Below are 17,337 nucleotides of genomic sequence, written 5' to 3' on the forward strand. Positions count from 1 at the left end.
TATTCATAGTCAAACTATGAATACTAAATGATAAGTTACTGAAATAACCCCTGAACTATTTGCCACTTGCTAATTTTGGAGGCAACTTTTCCACATTTATCTTATATCTCAACTACACAATAAATGATAGAGATGGCCATGGCTTGGCCTCGATTAATCTTTGCTTTTGCAATATGTGTGTTGGCAACTCTAGTCCTCGCAGATCATGATGATCATTATGTTTATGCATCACCACCACCACCGAGCTATGATTACAAGTCACCACCGCTGCCAGTCAAATCACCTCCAGCATATTATTACAAGTCACCTCCATCACCGGTAAAATCACTACCGCCACCATATTATTACAAATCTTCCTCACCACCAACTAAATCGCCACCACCTTCCTACTACTACAAGTCACCACCACCACCAACAAAATCGCCTCCTCCCCATCCATACTACTACAAGTCGCCGCCACCACCGTCTAGGTCACCACCACCTCCATATATTTATAAATCACCACCACCACCACCATCTCCTCGTACTCCCTATATCTACAAATCTCCTCCACCACCATCACCATTGGCTCCTCCTCCTCCGTACATCTATAAATCCCCACCGCCACCTTCAATTTCACCGCCTCCTTCTTATGTTTCCAAGTCACCTCCACCACCATCTGCATCACCCCCGCCTCCTTACATCTACAAGTCTCCACCACCACCTTCACCCTCACCTCCCTCACCTTATGTATAAAAATCTCCTCCCCCACCGTCACCATCACCTCCTCCACCGTACATTTACAAATCACCACCGCCACCTTCACCTTCACCACCTCCTCCTTATGTTTACAAGTCACCTCGACCACTGTCACCATCACCGCCTCCACCATACATTTACAAGTCGCCACCACCACCTTCACCCTCACCTCCCCCACCTTATGTATACAAATCTCCTCCTCCGCCATCACCAACACCTCCTCCTCCATACATGTACAAGTCGCCACCACCACCTTCACCTTCCCCTCCACCACCTTATGTATACAAATCTCCTCCCCCACCATCACCATCGCCTCTTCCTCCATACATTTACAAATCCCCACCGCCACCTTCACCTTCACCACCTCCTCCTTATATTTACAAGTCACCTCCCCCACCGTCACCATCACCGCCTCCACCTTACTTTTACAAGTCGCCACCGCCACCTTTACCCTCACCTCCCCCGCCTTATGTTTACAAGTCACCTCCACCACCATCACCTTCACCGCCTCCTCCTTACATCTACAAGTCTCCACCACCACCTTCACCTTCACCTCCCCCACCTTATGTATACAAATCTCCTCCTCCACCATCACCATCGCCTCCTCCTCCATACATCTATAAATCCCCACCACCACCTTCACCCTCACCTCCCCCGCCTTATGTATACAAATCTCCTCCTCCACCATCACCATCCCCTCCTCCTCCATACATTTACAAATCGCCACCGCCACCTTCACCCTCACCTCCCCCACCTTATGTTTACAACTCACCTCCGCCACCGTCGCCATCACCGCCTCCTCCTTACATCTACAAGTCGCCGCCACAACCTTCACCCTCGCCTCCCCCGCCTTATGTATACAAATCTCCTCCCCCACCATCACCATCGCCTCCTCCTCCGTACATTTACAAATCCCCGCCGCCACCTTCACCTTCACCACCTCCTCCTTACATCTACAAGTCTCCACCATACTACGTATAAGAAACATATCAAGCATATTTTCAATTAACTAACTAAGTTGTTTAAACATTCTTATATACCCTGCTTGTGAATTTCAATGTTTATGGGTACCTCATTTTCTTATTTATTTGTTGCAAACGTTTATTACTTTGTGTTATAATTTACATCTCAAAAATATTATTCAATACTTTTGTTATGTATATCGGTTTTGTTTATTTATCATGTTGACGTGTTTATGCTTTTCGTATATAATTTATATTCCAAGTGCTCGAGTCATGCATTAGTCAACGAAATGGTATTACAAGTACAATAAGGAAAGTTGCGAGTAGGTTGAAGATTCACGTGTCGGTTTACAAAAAGTTGTAATTTATTAGTTCATTAGGGTTCTTTGAGTTGGTAGTTCAACAATACGATCCGGTGATTGTTTCAAGAAAGACCGACATTGTTGTTTATGTTGAACATTCGCAACTGTCGAGAGCAACCTAAAAAAAATCTCATAAAATTTGTGATATTTATTCATTTTGGAGTAAATACGGCTATATATACACATCAAATTCCTTCGTTTCGAGGCTTTGGTTTTCTCTAATATGTATACACCTTAACTCGCAGTCCATAATACCATAAAGAAAGGTTGACACAATCCATCTGATAACCCAAACTTTTTATTATTTCATACCCCGTTTTCGTGACGATTTTCTAATATTTATGTCATATTTATAAGTTTTGAAAATAAACACCACCAGATTAACTTATTTCCCGGTCATAGACACAGGATTCAACATGTCAATAACATTGATCCTTCATTGGCATAAATGAACTATATGCGGATGACAACCGATTATCAACTTAATTTTCCCAATTATATACTATGCAATTTTACGAATTGAAACTATAAAAGCGGTTTTACGGATTAATGATAGATCTGGTCCTAACGCATATGTTAAGGGTGCGTATAAGAATGAATCACAATATGATAGTTTATTTTTATATGCAAATTGCCTTCCTAAACCATATTATTTGATATTTTACTTTTATAAACCGGACATAGTTTATAAACTAGTCACAATATGATTATTTTTAATGGAATGGTTATCTTCTTGAATACATTCATGATTCTGAAATGTGTACAAAAACAAGCACAGCGAGTTACGTGTAATTTTACAGATAGCATGTGTGGAAGATATACGTCGAATTGGAAGTGCTTCCCTAGTAACTGTCTTCATCGTTTCTGACTTTAGAAGGTAATAGCGAAGGCAGTTCGTGAAGACCTGCCCGTTTAAGCAATTTACAAGAGGAAGTAATAGTACGGATATAGAGCAACCACCATTTGTGATGTTGTGAAGCTGGTTGTAGAGTTGAATATATAGCCTTCGCATCATTGTTATCGCGAAACAAGGTCTCTAGGTTTTGCCCGAGATGTCGAGCTGTTGCATTCTTTTATTTTTAGGATCACCTGAAGTAGAGAAAGGGAGATGGCTCCATAGCCAGTGCAGCGAGATTCAAATACCTCCCTACAGGTGTCCTAGTTAAAACGCTCTGGATCCCGAATTAGCATGATGTACAGTTTGATGTTTGTCATCAGATAGTGTTTTTCTGTATTGCTAGGAGAAGCCATGAGGAAGAAGCCGAGATAGAAGGTGATCGGAAGAAGAGAATAATGTGGTCTGCGGCTAGGTTCAATGAGAGGAGAGATATAAGATTTAGAGCAGAGGATTAAGGAAATATATTTTATAAAGATAACATCTCAGTACCGACAGCTTAGAGAAAAAAGAATAGAAATATGGACACTCACAATCGAGTAATAAAGAATTTTGTTGTGGTCATTTTGGAAAATGTTAAAAATGTGGGTTAGAAACTTAAAGCCCCCCATTCCAGGTTCCTTTTGTGATTATCCCAATAAAATATGTGATTGCAAACGCAAAGATGCAAAGTTCTCTTAAATCTGCACACTTGTGTTTTTAACAAACCAATTGGGTTTTTAACATAACAATATTCGGTTGCTCAAGTATTGATCATGCATTGAACCTGCTGAATAAATTATTTAAATTCATTATTTTTACGTCATATGTCTGGATTCTAGTTGTCCTAGTTTTATGATAAGGTATATGAATTCTAACAATTTCTTTTGCTGGTTACACACCCATATATGATTTATAACTTTGATTAATTCGGTATTCTGTCTGACATCGACAAACAATTAACAATATGAGATGTAAATAATGCATTTGACTTTTATAAGATTGTTTATAAAGGTTGTTGTTGAAAATGTCAAATAATATTTGACCAATTCTTGGCCTACATGAACAATATGTTAGTGACTCCCAAGTCCCAAGTATCCAACTTCTTTTTCCGAATTTAATACTATGCAATCTGATGGAATTGAAACTATAAAAGGGGGTCTATACATTGCACAACATATCCAAATCATTTATCTTATATCTCAACTACACAATAGATGATAGAGATGGCCATGGCTTGGCCTCGATTACTCTTTGCTTTTGCAATATGTGCGTTGGCAACTCTAATCCTCGCAGATCATGATGATCATTATGTTTATGCATCACCACCACCACCGAGCTATGATTACAAGTCACCACCGCCGCCAGTCAAATCACATCCACCATATTATTACAAGTCACCTTCACCACCGGTAAAATCACCACCGCCACCATATTATTACAAATCTCCCCCACCACCAACTAAATCGCCACCACCTTCCTACTACTACAAGTCACCACCACCACCAACAAAATCGCCTCCTCCCCATCCATACTACTACAAGTCGCCGCCACCACCGTCTAGGTCACCACCACCTCCACATATTTATAAATCACCACCACCACCACCACCATCTCCTCGTACTCCCTATATCTACAAATCTCCTCCACCACCATCACCATTGGCTCCCCCTCCTCCGTACAACTATAAATCCCCACCGCCACCTTCACTTTCACCGCCTCCTCCTTATGTTTCCAAGTCACCTCCACCACCATCTCCATCACCGCCGCCTCCTTACATCTACAAGTCGCCACCACCACCTTCACCCTCACCTCCCCCACCTTATGTATACAAATCTCCTCCCCTACCGTCACCATCGCCTCCTCCACCGTACATTTACAAATCACCACCGCCACCTTCACTTTCACCACCTCCTCCTTATGTTTACAAGTCACCTCCACCACCGTCACCGTCATCGCCTCCACCATACATTTACAAGTCGCCACCACCACCTTCACCCTCACCTCCCCCACCTTATGTATACAAATCTCCTCCTCCGCCATCACCATCACCTCCTCCTCCATACATGTACAAGTCGCCACCACCACCTTCACCTTCCCCTCCACCACATTATGTATACAAATCTCCTCCCCCACCATCACCATCGTCTCCTCCTCCATACATTTACAAATCCCCACCGCCACCTTCACCTTCACCACCTCCTCCTTATGTTTACAAGTCACCTCCCCCACCGTCACCATCACCGCCTCCACCTTACTTTTACAAGTCGCCACCACCACCTTTACCCTCACCTCCTCCGCCTTATGTTTACAAGTCACCTCCACCACCATCACCTTCACCGCCTCCTCCTTACATCTACAAGTCTCCACCACCACCTTCACCTTCACCTCCCCCACCTTATGTATACAAATCTCCTCCTCCACCATCACCATCGCCTCCTCCTCCATACATCTATAAATCCCCACCACCACTTTCACCCTCACCTCCCCCGCCTTATGTATACAAATCTCCTCCTCCACCATCACCATCACCTCCTCCTCCGTACATCTATAAATCCCCACCACCACCTTCACCCTCACCTCCCCCACCTTATGTATACAAATCTCCTCCTCCACCATCACCATCGCCTCCTCCTCCATACATTTACAAATCGCCACCGCCACCTTCACCCTCACCTCCCCCACCTTATGTTTACAACTCACCTCCGCCACCGTCGCCATCACCGCCTCCTCCTTACATCTACAAGTCGCCGCCACCACCTTCACCCTCGCCTCCCCCGCCTTATGTATACAAATCTCCTCCCCCACCATCACCATCGCCTCCTCCTCCGTACATTTACAAATCCCCGCCGCCACCTTCACCTTCACCACCTCCTCCTTACATCTACAAGTCTCCACCATACTACGTATAAGAAAGATATCAAGCATATTTTCAATTAACTAACTAAGTTGTTTAAACATTCTTATATACCCTGCTTGTGAATTTCAATTTTTATGGGTACCTCATTTTCTTATTTATTTGTTGCAAACGTTTATTACTTTGTGTTATAATTTACATCTCAAAAATATTATTCAATACTTTAGTTATGTATATCGGTTTTGTTTATTTATCATGTTGTCGTGTTTATGCTTTTCGTATATAATTTATATTCCAAGTGCTCGAGTCATGCATTAGTCAACGAAATGGTATTACAAGTACAATAAGGAAAGTTGCCAGTAGGTTGAAGATTCACGTGTCGGTTTACAAAAAGTTGTAATTTATTAGTTTATTAGGGTTCTTTGAGTTGGTAGTTCAACAATGGGATCTGGTGATTGTTTCAAGAATGACCGATATTGTTGTTTATGTTGAACATTCGCAACTGTCGAGAACAAGCTAAAAAAATCTCATAACATTTGTGATATTTATTCATTTTGGAGTAAATACGGCTATATATACACATCAAATTCCTTCGTTTCGAGGCTTTGGTTTTCTCTAATATGTATACACCTTAACTCGCAGTCCATAATACCATAAAGAAAGGTTGACACAATCCATCCGATGACCCAAATTTTTTATTATTTCATACCCCGTTTTCGTGACGATTTTCTAATATTTATGTCATATTTATAAGTTTTGAAAATAAACACCACCAGATTAACTTATTTCCCGGTCATAGACACAGGATTCAACATGTCAATAACATTGATCCTTCATTGGCATAAATGAACTATATGCGGATGACAACCGATTATCAACTTAATTTTCCCAATTATATACTATGCAATTTTACGAATTGAAACTATAAAAGCGGTTTTACGGATTAATGATAGATCTGGTCCTAACGCATATGTTAAGGGTGCGTATAAGAATGAATCACAATATGATAGTTTATTTTTATATGCAAATTGCCTTCCTAAACCATATTATTTGATATTTTACTTTTATAAACCGGACATAGTTTATAAACTAGTCACAATATGATTATTTTTAATGGAATGGTTATCTTCTTGAATACATTCATGATTCTGAAATGTGTACAAAAACAAGCACAGCAAGTTACGTGTAATTTTACAGATAGCATGTGTGGAAGATATACGTCGAATTGGAAGTGCTTCCCTAGTAATTGTCTTCATCGTTTCTGACTTTAGAAGGTAATAGCGAAGGCAGTTCGTGAAGACCTGCCCGTTTAAGCAATTTACAAGAGGAAGTAATAGTACGGATATAGAGCAACCACCATTTGTGATGTTGTGAAGCTGGTTGTAGAGTTGAATATATAGCCTTCGCATCATTGTTATCGCGAAACAAGGTCTCTAGGTTTTGCCCGACATGTCGAGCTGTTGCATTCTTTTATTTTTAGGATCACCTGAAGTAGAGAAAGGGAGATGGCTCCATAGCCAGTGCAGCGAGATTCAAATACCTCCCTACAGGTGTCCTAGTTAAAACGCTCTGGATCCCGAATTAGCATGATGTACAGTTTGATGTTTGTCATCAGATAGTGTTTTTCTGTATTGCTAGGAGAAGCCATGAGGAAGAAGCCGAGAGAGAAGGTGATCGGAACAAGAGAATAATGTGGTCTGCGGCTAGGTTCAGATGAGAGGAGAGATATAAGATTTAGAGGAAAGGATTAAGGAAATATATTTTATAAAGATAACATCTCAGTACCGACAGCTTAGAGAAAAAAGAATAGAAATATGGACACTCACAATCGAGTAATAAAGAATTTTGTTGTGGTCATTTTTGAAAATGTTAAAAATGTGGGTTAGAAACTTAAAGCCCCCCATTCCAGGTTCCTTTTGGGATTATCCCAATTAAATATATATGTGATTGCAAAAGCAAAGATGCAAAGTTCTCTTAAATCTGCACACTTGTGTTTTTAACAAACCAATTGGGTTTTTAACATAACAATATTCGGTTGCTCAAGTATTGATCATGCATTGAACCTGCTGAATAAATTATTTAAATTCATTATTTTTACGTCATATGTCTGAATTCTAGTTGTCCTAGTTTTATGATAAGATATATGAATTCTAACAATTTCTTTTGCTGGTTACACACCCATATATGGTTTATAACTTTGATTAATTCGGTATTCTGTCTGACATCGACAAACAATTAACAATATGAGATGTAAATAATGCATTTGACTTTTATAAGATTGTTTATAAAGGTTGTTGTTGAAAATGTCAAATAATATTTGACCAATTCTTGGCCTACATGAACAATATGTTAGTGACTCCCAAGTCCCAAGTATCCAACTTCATTTTCCGAATTTAATACTATGCAATCTGATGGAATTGAAACTATAAAAGGGAGTCTATACATTGCACAACATATCCAAATCATTTATCTTATATCTCAACTACACAATAGATGATAGAGATGGCCATGGCTTGGCCTCGATTACTCTTTGCTTTTGCAATATGTGTGTTGGCAACTCTAGTCCTCGCAGATCATGATGATCATTATGTTTATGCATCACCACCACCACCGAGCTATGATTACAAGTCACCACCGCCGCCAGTCAAATCACCTCCACCATATTATTACAAGTCACCTCCACCACCGGTAAAATCACCACCGCCACCATATTATTACAAATCTCCCCCACCACCAACTAAATCGCCACCACCTTCCTACTACTACAAGTCACCACCACCACCAAAAAAATCGCCTCCTCCCCATCCATACTACTACAAGTCGCCGCCACCACCGTCTAGGTCACCACCACCTCCATATATTTATAAATCACCACCACCATCTCCTCGTACTCCCTATATCTACAAATCTCCTCCACCACCATCACCATTGGCTCCTCCTTCTCGTACATCTATAAATCCCCACCGCCACCTTCACTGTCACCGCCTCCTCCTTCGTGCATCCTTCAGCTCTCCGAATATCATACATAATCAATCCACTAACGAATATGAACACTCATGCCTGGCCCCAATCAGCCTCGGGCTGGAATACCAGGCGAGCCTACGACGGCTCCAATCATCCCCAGGATGGAATACCCTCGTATCTCTTACATGTTTGGCCCAATCAACCCTCGGGTTGGGATACCAAACATATCAAATCAGGTCAATCATAGGGTCCGGTCATCCTCATGATGGAATACCCTAGATCGGAATACCTCCATGAACATAACTCGGGTCTACTCATAACTTGAGATCCAAGGATCTATCCTTGCGTCTCATCCACCATCTTCAGATTCGTCACAACCGAGTGCAACTCCCCCTAATCTTCAACAATACATCCAATCCGAACGCGCTCCTACAACAGACATAACCAACACAATCTCTATGCCCACAGCCTATGACTGGAATACCCTTACGCGGTCCTCAGCATAGGTCTGGATTGCCTCTGAGCCCACAGCATGAGTCTGGTATGCCATCCCCGGCCCTCAGCTCATGACTGGAATGCTCCCGATGACCGATCGACACTACTGTCGTCACTTCAGTTGCCCAACACTCTGATCCTGCAGATATCCACTTTCCTCCGCCACTCGAAGGGCCTAATCGACTCTCCTCTCATCAACGAACAACATAACGATACAAAAACTACTACCACACATGAATCCCAAGACACATCACAATAACTCAAATCATCATCAACATACCTACCACTACCAGCCAACCAGTACGACACTCATATCACCCCCCCCCCTCGGGTTAGAATACCAACATGTCTAATCAATTCAACTATTGAGTTGAAATTATCAGGGTTCGTTGGCCTACCGCCTCAACCCTACCGCTCCCTTCAAGCCTCCGTGCCTACGACTTACAGTCGGCCCGCACCGGGTATCTTGGCCTACTGCATAGAGCAGGACCGCCTCAACCCTATCCAAATATCATAGACGATCATAAGAAAGATCTAACCCGGTTCCCAAAACCTGAATGACAGGATATTCTAATCCCAAACCTTCCCAAAACTTACAAATACCCATTCAGATCCACTCTCAGTCCCCAACTGGAGTATTACCCGATCCAAGAAGATGAAACCTCGGAGACACTCCGAACTGATGAGATCACCAAGATCCTTTGAACTCCGTCCGACCACTGATAATAACTTCCGATTAACCAAAATACATCGGACATAGATCTACAAACATATACAGAGTCTTCAGCATGACTGGACCGCCCTACCAGGCCTTCAGTCTATCTAGACCACTCTCAGAACCTTCAGCATGTCTGGACCGCCTCTCTGGGCCTTCAGCCTGTCTGGACCGTTCTCCAAGCCTTCGGTCTGACTGGTACGCCCCACTGGCCTTTAGTCTATCCGGACCGCTCTAAACTGTTGAGCATCTCCCTGGACCACCCATCTTGATGCTCTCTCCCATGCATCCTATTCTCACCCACTTGGGGCTTCAAACTCCTGATCTACTCTGTGGACTATATCCCCAGCCTAACCCTAGGCCTCATGTCGATCGTCCACCCTCTCGGAATTCTGTGGTCTGATCCCTGATCCGCGTGTTCTACCACATACGCTAAATAACCCGCACACCCGTGTTGAATGTACTGCCGAGCCCTGGCAGCTAACAAAACCCTCAATCTATCAATCCAAAAATCCTCAGAGTCGAGCACCCCCTCGACCGAATACTCGAACTGAACTCGATTCTTGACTAGAATTCCAACCTGGTTCCCCAACTTCTGCTATCAAGCACCCAGAAGACGTGTTCTTATGTTGGGGAGTTTTGCCGAACCCCCAATCAACACAACCCTCAAACCAAGCAGCCACTAGGGCCTCCATTCTTCCTGTCGGGTTGTGAAACTTATCCCCGTTTCAAAACCTCTCCTGCTCTGCATCCCGGGGTAACTCTCCCCCACTTAGATTCGACTAAGCCTTCATAATACATGAAGATTTGAGGATTCCCAATCCTTTTCACTTCTCAATGATCGATCCGATGACAACCAACTCTTGCCCACTAGTGCTCCATTACTAGTTAGTCCCAATTGATCACACACTTCTAAGAACCAGATGACCACTTCCTGAATCCCAGTGAAACCGATAGCCACTAATGCTTGAATGACCCCACACTCACGTCCTGAAGACCACAAGATAGATGCTCCAACTAATACCACGACAACGAGTTACTTCTCTTGGCGCTTTAGTTCGTCAATCACTAACGGTTTCTAACCACTGAATCCTGACAATGCTGAATAGCCCTTCTGTGGGACCCTATCCGCAGGCCTCCCACATAATACCCCTTTTCCAAAGGTGTTCCAAACAAGCTTTCCGCTCTCGGGCTCTAGAAATAATTCTCTTCAGGGTTCGCACCCTGACTCACTTACCAGCTCAAATGCCCACAGCTGAACTGCAGCAGCTGAAACAACCTTTGCCCTAAACCGGGCTACAAACTACTCCCAAGACATAGTCTACAATCCCAAAAGTGCAATAGATCGCACAATCAATCCTTTCCGTCCGATACAAGAGGCCCAAGGCAAACCGGACCTCACAAATACTTATGCCACGTCGACCGTCGAGCCCAAGGCAATCTTCATCGGACTCGCCGAGTTGTTCATCCAACTCGTCGAGTTCAAGACCATCTTCATATGACTCGCCGAGTGTACCATGCGACTCGCCGAGTCCTTTCAGTCCTTCATCCATACAGATGCTTTTTAAGCCATGCCAAGGCTCCATACTGCAGATCCAAGTTCCCAAGGCATGCTTATCACGTAAAGTTGCAAACTTTACGTGCATGCAAGGCTCTAATGACTCAAAATGCCAAATCCAAGCTTGAAATGGGGTTTTACACTTAAGGAGGGGTTCATACTTGCCAAAGCTGATAGCTTTATGGACTTACAAATCAAAGAGAGTTCAGATCTTAAGTTATAACTTCAGATCTAAGCTCATACCCAAAAATAGCTTCATAACCAAACCAAGAAGCCCTAATTTCATCCAAGTAGATCTAGAAAGGAATGAGGCCAAGATCATGAATTGATACCTCAAATGAAACTAACTGAGATAGATTTTGCAGATCCACACGAGTCCCTTGCTGCTAGTTACTTGACCTTCAAGCTCCCTTCACAAGTTCCACCTTCCAAAGCTCAAAAACACACTCAAATGAAGCTCTCTCACGAAATAGGGTTTTCTGGACTCTCAAGAGGCTGCAAAGAGACTAAGGGAGGCTAATGATCCCTTAAATAGGGTGCCAAACCCCGGAAATTAGGGTTTCACCCTCCAGCTCCAACTCGTCGAGTCACTCTACCGACTCGGCGAGTTGGTCACTTAAACACGTGGCCCAAACCCGCTGCTACTCGACGAGTCAGGCAACCAACTTGTCGAGTAGATCTTGAATTCATGAGAATTTATAACCATAAATTGGTATTCGAGAATCGGGTCGTTACAGTACATCTATAAATCCCCACCGCCACCTTCACTTTCACCGCCTCCTCCTTATGTTTCCAAGTCAACTCCACCACCATCTCCATCACCGCCGCCTCCTTACATCTACAAGTCGCCACCACCACCTTCACCCTCACCTCCCCCACCTTATGTATACAAATCTCCTCCCCCACCATCAATATCGCCACCTCCACTCTACATTTACAAATCACCACCGCCACCTTCACCTTCACCGCATCCTCCTTATGTTTACAAGTCACCTCCACCACTGTTACCATCACCGCCTCCACCATACATTTACAAGTCGCCACCACCACCTTCACCCTCACCTCCCCCACCTTATGTATACAAATCTCTTCCTCCACCATCACCATCACCTCCTCCTCCTTACATGTACAAGTCACCACCACCACCTTTACCTTCCACTCCACCACCTTATGTATACAAATCTCCTCCCCCACCATCACCATCCCCTCCTCCTCCATACATTTACAAATCCCCATCGCCACCTTCACCTTCACCACATCCTCCTTATGTTTACAAGTCACCTCCCCCTCCCCCACCGTCACCATCACCGCCTCCACCTTACTTTTACAAGTCGCCACCGCCACCTTCACCCTCACCTCCCTCACCTTATGTTTACAAGTCACCTCCACCACCATCACCTTCACCGCCTCCTCCTTACATCTACAAGTCTCCACCACCACCTTCACGTTCACCTCCCCCACCTTATGTATACAAATCTCCTCCTCCACCATCACCATCGCCTCCTCCTCCATACATATACAAATCCCGCCCACCACCTTCACCTTCACTTACCCCGCCTTATGTATACAAATATCCTCCTCCACCATCACCATCACCTCCTGTGACAACCCGAAAACTTCTACCTGGTACATCTAGTCAGTTAATCTAAGTTAAACTCATTTCTGTTAACTCCTAGCACTGATTAAGGGCTCATTTAAGCATTTAAAGCCTTGAGTACAACCAAAGTTTGAATTAGGGATGGGTTGGTTTAAGATTTAGGGTTGCAAATAGGCCAAACAGTCCATCAAAAGGAGTGTGTGGCCGCACACATGAGTGTGTGGCCGCACACCCGAGTGTATGGCCGCACACATGAGTGTGTGGCCGCACACCCGAGTGTATGGCCGCACACACGAGTGTGTGGCCGCACACCCATCCTCCAGCCGCACACTCATCCCTATTTATATAGGGCGACCCCTTCACTCATTCCTTTCATTTGGCTGCACTCTACTTTCTCTCTCTACTTTCTCTCTCTAAAAACTTCATCCAAGAACGCTCTCAAGGCCTCAAAAACGTGAGTTTTCCATCACCTAGCTTATCATACATGAAGGACCCATTGATCAAAGCCCTTAACCATCAAAGTTCATCATGTTCTTCATCACATGAAGGTGTACGTCCGCACACCTTCATAAGGTGGCCGTACACACCTTAAAGCTCTCCAAAGTGAAGAGTTTGGCCTTCATTCACTAGTAGGACTTGGTATTAGCATAAGAACACCTCAAAATCAACATTTCGGGCACAAATGAGGAGTGTACGGCCGCACACACCCTCTGTACGGCCGCACACTCCTGTGTGCGACCGCATACACATGCTAACCGCACACCCTGGCCGCACACACACCCTTTTGGCCGTACACCTCCCTTGTTTGATCATATAGGGTCCCGACAAGCATTTCCAAGTCTTTACGGTGGTTTCCCGTCATGTTTGGCCATGAAACACCCTAATTCTAACACACATATGTGTTATCACATGTTAATAGGATCCACTTGCGTACGAAACATCGGTTGACACTCAGCATTCGTAACCGATCATACACCCAGATCCTACGTCAAACGGTGAGTTCATACCCCTACATTTTCCGTGTTTTTAATGTTTTCAGGGGGAATACAAGCCAAACTCAAAGTATTTTGTTAAGTTATAAACTTATTAATGCAGTCCAACGATTTCCACGTTTAAAACATATTCGGATATTTTATCTCTTTTTGTAATATGTTGAGCATAAGGGAAAACTTCTATTTTGGAAATCCAACTTCATAGTCTTCAGAAAGGTTTTTACAAAGCATTTTCCATATCAACTCTAATAAACTATAATGGGTATAGTTTGGGATAACCCTCTAGGCAGTCTCTACTTAATCAGATTTCATAAATGAATATATATAAACTATGGCAGATTTAGTTTATGTTATATGCTTTCTCAGGAGTATAAAGTACATTTATTCAAGGATACTTACTGTTTTATACTGATTTCTCGCTAGTAAACTAGATTATACAAAATTGTGAGGCGCTACTTCAATACTGTACCCTTAGGTGTATAGTGATAAATCCTTTTAGTATAACCATAGTCTCCTGGAGGGAGAGCGTGAGATTTGTGAATAGATCTATTCGGGACTGACAATCCCACACCAGAACTGCTAGCTACAGTTAGGCGGGCACGCCTGTGGTGAACAAATGTCATTTAGCTTAACGCCTGAAGAACGTTATAAAGGTCTCTCGGTCATATCAAGTATGGTTATACGACTCGCAAATAAGTATAAACTTACCTTGTTTACGGACTCTACTCCTCACTTGTTTTATTTTGATTAATAAAACTACTTTCATGTATATACCGATAGTAATCATGGGTTTTCAAAACTTACATCTCTACCTCTAGTACGGATAACCTGTTTTTAGGGAAAATATAGGATTTTCCCAAGATAACACCGGCATTTCTAAAACTGATGGTTTATTTTCTACTAATGGACACTCTTTCAAAACCGTTTTTCATAAGAAAATATAGGATTTTCTTGAGGAACACTTTTCAAAAGGATTCAAAGAACATTTTCCACCAAAACCAAAATGCTTATGAACTCACCAACCTTATGCGGATACTCTATCAAAACTGCTTGTATTCTCAGGGAATTAGTAAACAGGTACTTTCAGGAGCTCGGAGAAGTCGAAGTGTTAGAGTCGCGTCTTTCTATTTTGCTTTTGATATGAACAAAACTATGTATTAAAACAATGTAAACCTCTTTCATATATGTATTAAATGTCTGGTTGTGTTTACTATGTTTGCTATGATACAATTGTTGTGATACTACGCATGACGTCCTCCACCCCGGAACGTTTCCGCCATTGGTTTCGGGGTGTGACACCTCCTCCTCCGTACATCTGTAAATCCCCACCACCACCTTCACCCTCACCTCCCCCGCCTTATGTATACAAATCTCCTCCTCCACCATCACCATCACCTCCTCCTCCGTACATCTATAAATCCCCACCACCACCTTCACCCTCACCTCCCCCACCTTATGTATATAAATCTCCTCCTCCACCATCACCATCGCCTCCTTCTCCATACATTTACAAATCGTCACCGCCACCTTCACCCTCACCTCCCCCACCTTATGTTTACAACTCACCTCCGCCACTGTTGCCATCACCGCCTCCTCCTTACATCTACAAGTCGCCGCCACCACCTTCACCCTCGCCTCCCCCGCCTTATGTATACAAATCTCCTCCCCCACCATCACCATCGCCTCCTCCTCCATACATTCACAAATCCCCACCGCCACCTTCACCTTCACCACCTCCTCCTTATGTTTACAAGTCACCTCCCCCACCGTCACCATCACCGCCTCCACCTTACTTTTACAAGTCGTCACCGCCACCTTTACCCTCACCTCCCCCGCCTTATGTTTACAAGTCACCTCCACCACCATCACCTTCACCGCCTCCTCCTTACATCTACAAGTCTCCACCACCACCTTCACCTTCACCTCCCCCACCTTATGTATACAAATCTCCTCCTCCACCATCACCATCGCCTCCTCCTCCATACATCTATAAATCCCCACCACCACCTTCACCCTCACCTCCCCCGCCTTATGTATACAAATCTCCTCCTCCACCATCACCATCACCTCCTCCTCCATACATTTACAAATCGTCACCGCCACCTTCACCCTCACCTCCCCCACCTTATGTTTACAACTCACCTCCGCCACCGTCGCCATCACCGCCTCCTCCTTACATCTACAAGTCGCCGCCACAACCTTCACCCTCGCCTCCCCCGCCTTATGTATACAAATCTCCTCCCCCACCATCACCATCGCCTCCTCCTCCGTACATTTACAAATCCCCGCCGCCACCTTCACCTTCACCACCTCCTCCTTACATCTACAACTCTCCACCATACTACGTATAAGAAAGATATCAAGCATATTTTCAATTAACTAACTAAGTTGTTTAAACATTCTTATACACCTTGCTTGTGAATTTCAATGTTTATGGGTACCTCATTTTCTTATTTATTTGTTGCAAACGTTTATTACTTTGTGTTATAATTTACATCTCAAAAATATTATTCAATACTTTAGTTATGTATATCGGTTTTGTTTATTTATCTTGTTAACATGTTTATGCTTTTCGTATGTAATTTATATTCCAAGTGCTCGAGTCATGCATTAGTCAACGAAATGGTTTTACAAGTACGATAAGGAAAGTTGCCAGTAGGTTGAAGATTCACGTGTCGGTTTACAAAAAGTTGTAATTTATTAGTATATTAGGGTTCTTTGAGTTGGTAGTTCAACAATGGGATCCGGTGATTGTTTCAAGAACGACCGATATTGCTGTTTATCTTGAACATTCGCAACTGTCGACAACAACCTAAAAAAAATCTCATAACATTTGTGATATTTATTCATTTTGGAGTAAATACGGCTATATATACACATCAAATTCCTTCGTTTCGAGGCTTTGGTTTTCTCTAATATGTATACACCTTAACTCGCAGTCCATAATACCATAAAGAAAGGTTGAGGAACACTTTTCAAAAGGATTCAAAGAACATTTTCCACCAAAACCAAAATGCTTATGAACTCACCAGCTTTATGCTGATACTCTTTCAAAACTGCTTGTATTCTCAGGGAATTAGTAAACAGGTACTTCCAGGAGCTCGGAGAAGTCGAAGTGTTAGAGTTGCGTCTTTCTATTTTGCTTTTGATATGAACAAAACTATGTATTAAAACAATGTAAACCTCTTTCATATATGTATTAAATGTCTGGTTGTGTTTACTA

At 43.1% G+C, this 17,337-nt stretch overlaps 4 protein-coding genes and 1 pseudogene across 4 annotated transcripts; all 5 read left to right on the forward strand.

Annotated features, from left to right (window-relative positions):
- Window positions 1-132: 132 nt before the first annotated feature.
- LOC145139291 (uncharacterized) lies at window positions 133-1,883 on the forward strand (annotated as a pseudogene).
- Window positions 1,884-4,121: 2,238 nt separating this feature from the next.
- LOC145136419 (uncharacterized) lies at window positions 4,122-6,042 on the forward strand. The gene has a single exon (XM_079070540.1). It carries the CDS (start codon window positions 4,154-4,156, stop codon window positions 5,846-5,848), a length of 1,695 nt encoding a protein of 564 aa, XP_078926666.1. The 5' UTR covers window positions 4,122-4,153; the 3' UTR covers window positions 5,849-6,042.
- A 2,195-nt stretch (window positions 6,043-8,237) lies between these two features.
- Window positions 8,238-12,271, forward strand: LOC145136420 (uncharacterized). Its single transcript, XM_079070541.1, has one exon. The coding sequence runs from the start codon at window positions 8,287-8,289 to the stop codon at window positions 9,034-9,036; it is 750 nt and encodes a 249-aa protein (XP_078926667.1). The 5' UTR covers window positions 8,238-8,286; the 3' UTR covers window positions 9,037-12,271.
- LOC145136421 (uncharacterized) lies at window positions 12,224-15,259 on the forward strand (the record flags this gene model as incomplete). Its single annotated transcript, XM_079070542.1, has 1 exon — window positions 12,224-15,259. A coding segment is annotated over one exon (951 nt), but the record flags the coding sequence as incomplete, so codon positions are not given.
- Window positions 15,260-15,406: 147 nt separating this feature from the next.
- On the forward strand, window positions 15,407-16,519 carry LOC145139292 (uncharacterized; the record flags this gene model as incomplete). The annotated part of the gene is made up of 1 exon (XM_079073168.1): window positions 15,407-16,519. A coding segment is annotated over one exon (1,059 nt), but the record flags the coding sequence as incomplete, so codon positions are not given.
- Window positions 16,520-17,337: the final 818 nt, after the last annotated feature.

The sequence above is a fragment of the Lactuca virosa genome, chromosome 9 (genome assembly GCF_052849685.1).
Source record: "Lactuca virosa cultivar CGN04683 chromosome 9, Lactuca_virosa_CGN04683_v6, whole genome shotgun sequence".
NCBI lineage: Eukaryota > Viridiplantae > Streptophyta > Magnoliopsida > Asterales > Asteraceae > Lactuca > Lactuca virosa.

Bases quoted from the DNA above. Each gene is read 5' to 3' on its own strand.
- LOC145136420 (XM_079070541.1), top strand. From the start codon at position 8,287: ATGATAGAGATGGCCATGGCTTGGCCTCGATTACTCTTTGCTTTTGCA.
- LOC145136419 (XM_079070540.1), top strand. From the start codon at position 4,154: ATGATAGAGATGGCCATGGCTTGGCCTCGATTACTCTTTGCTTTTGCA.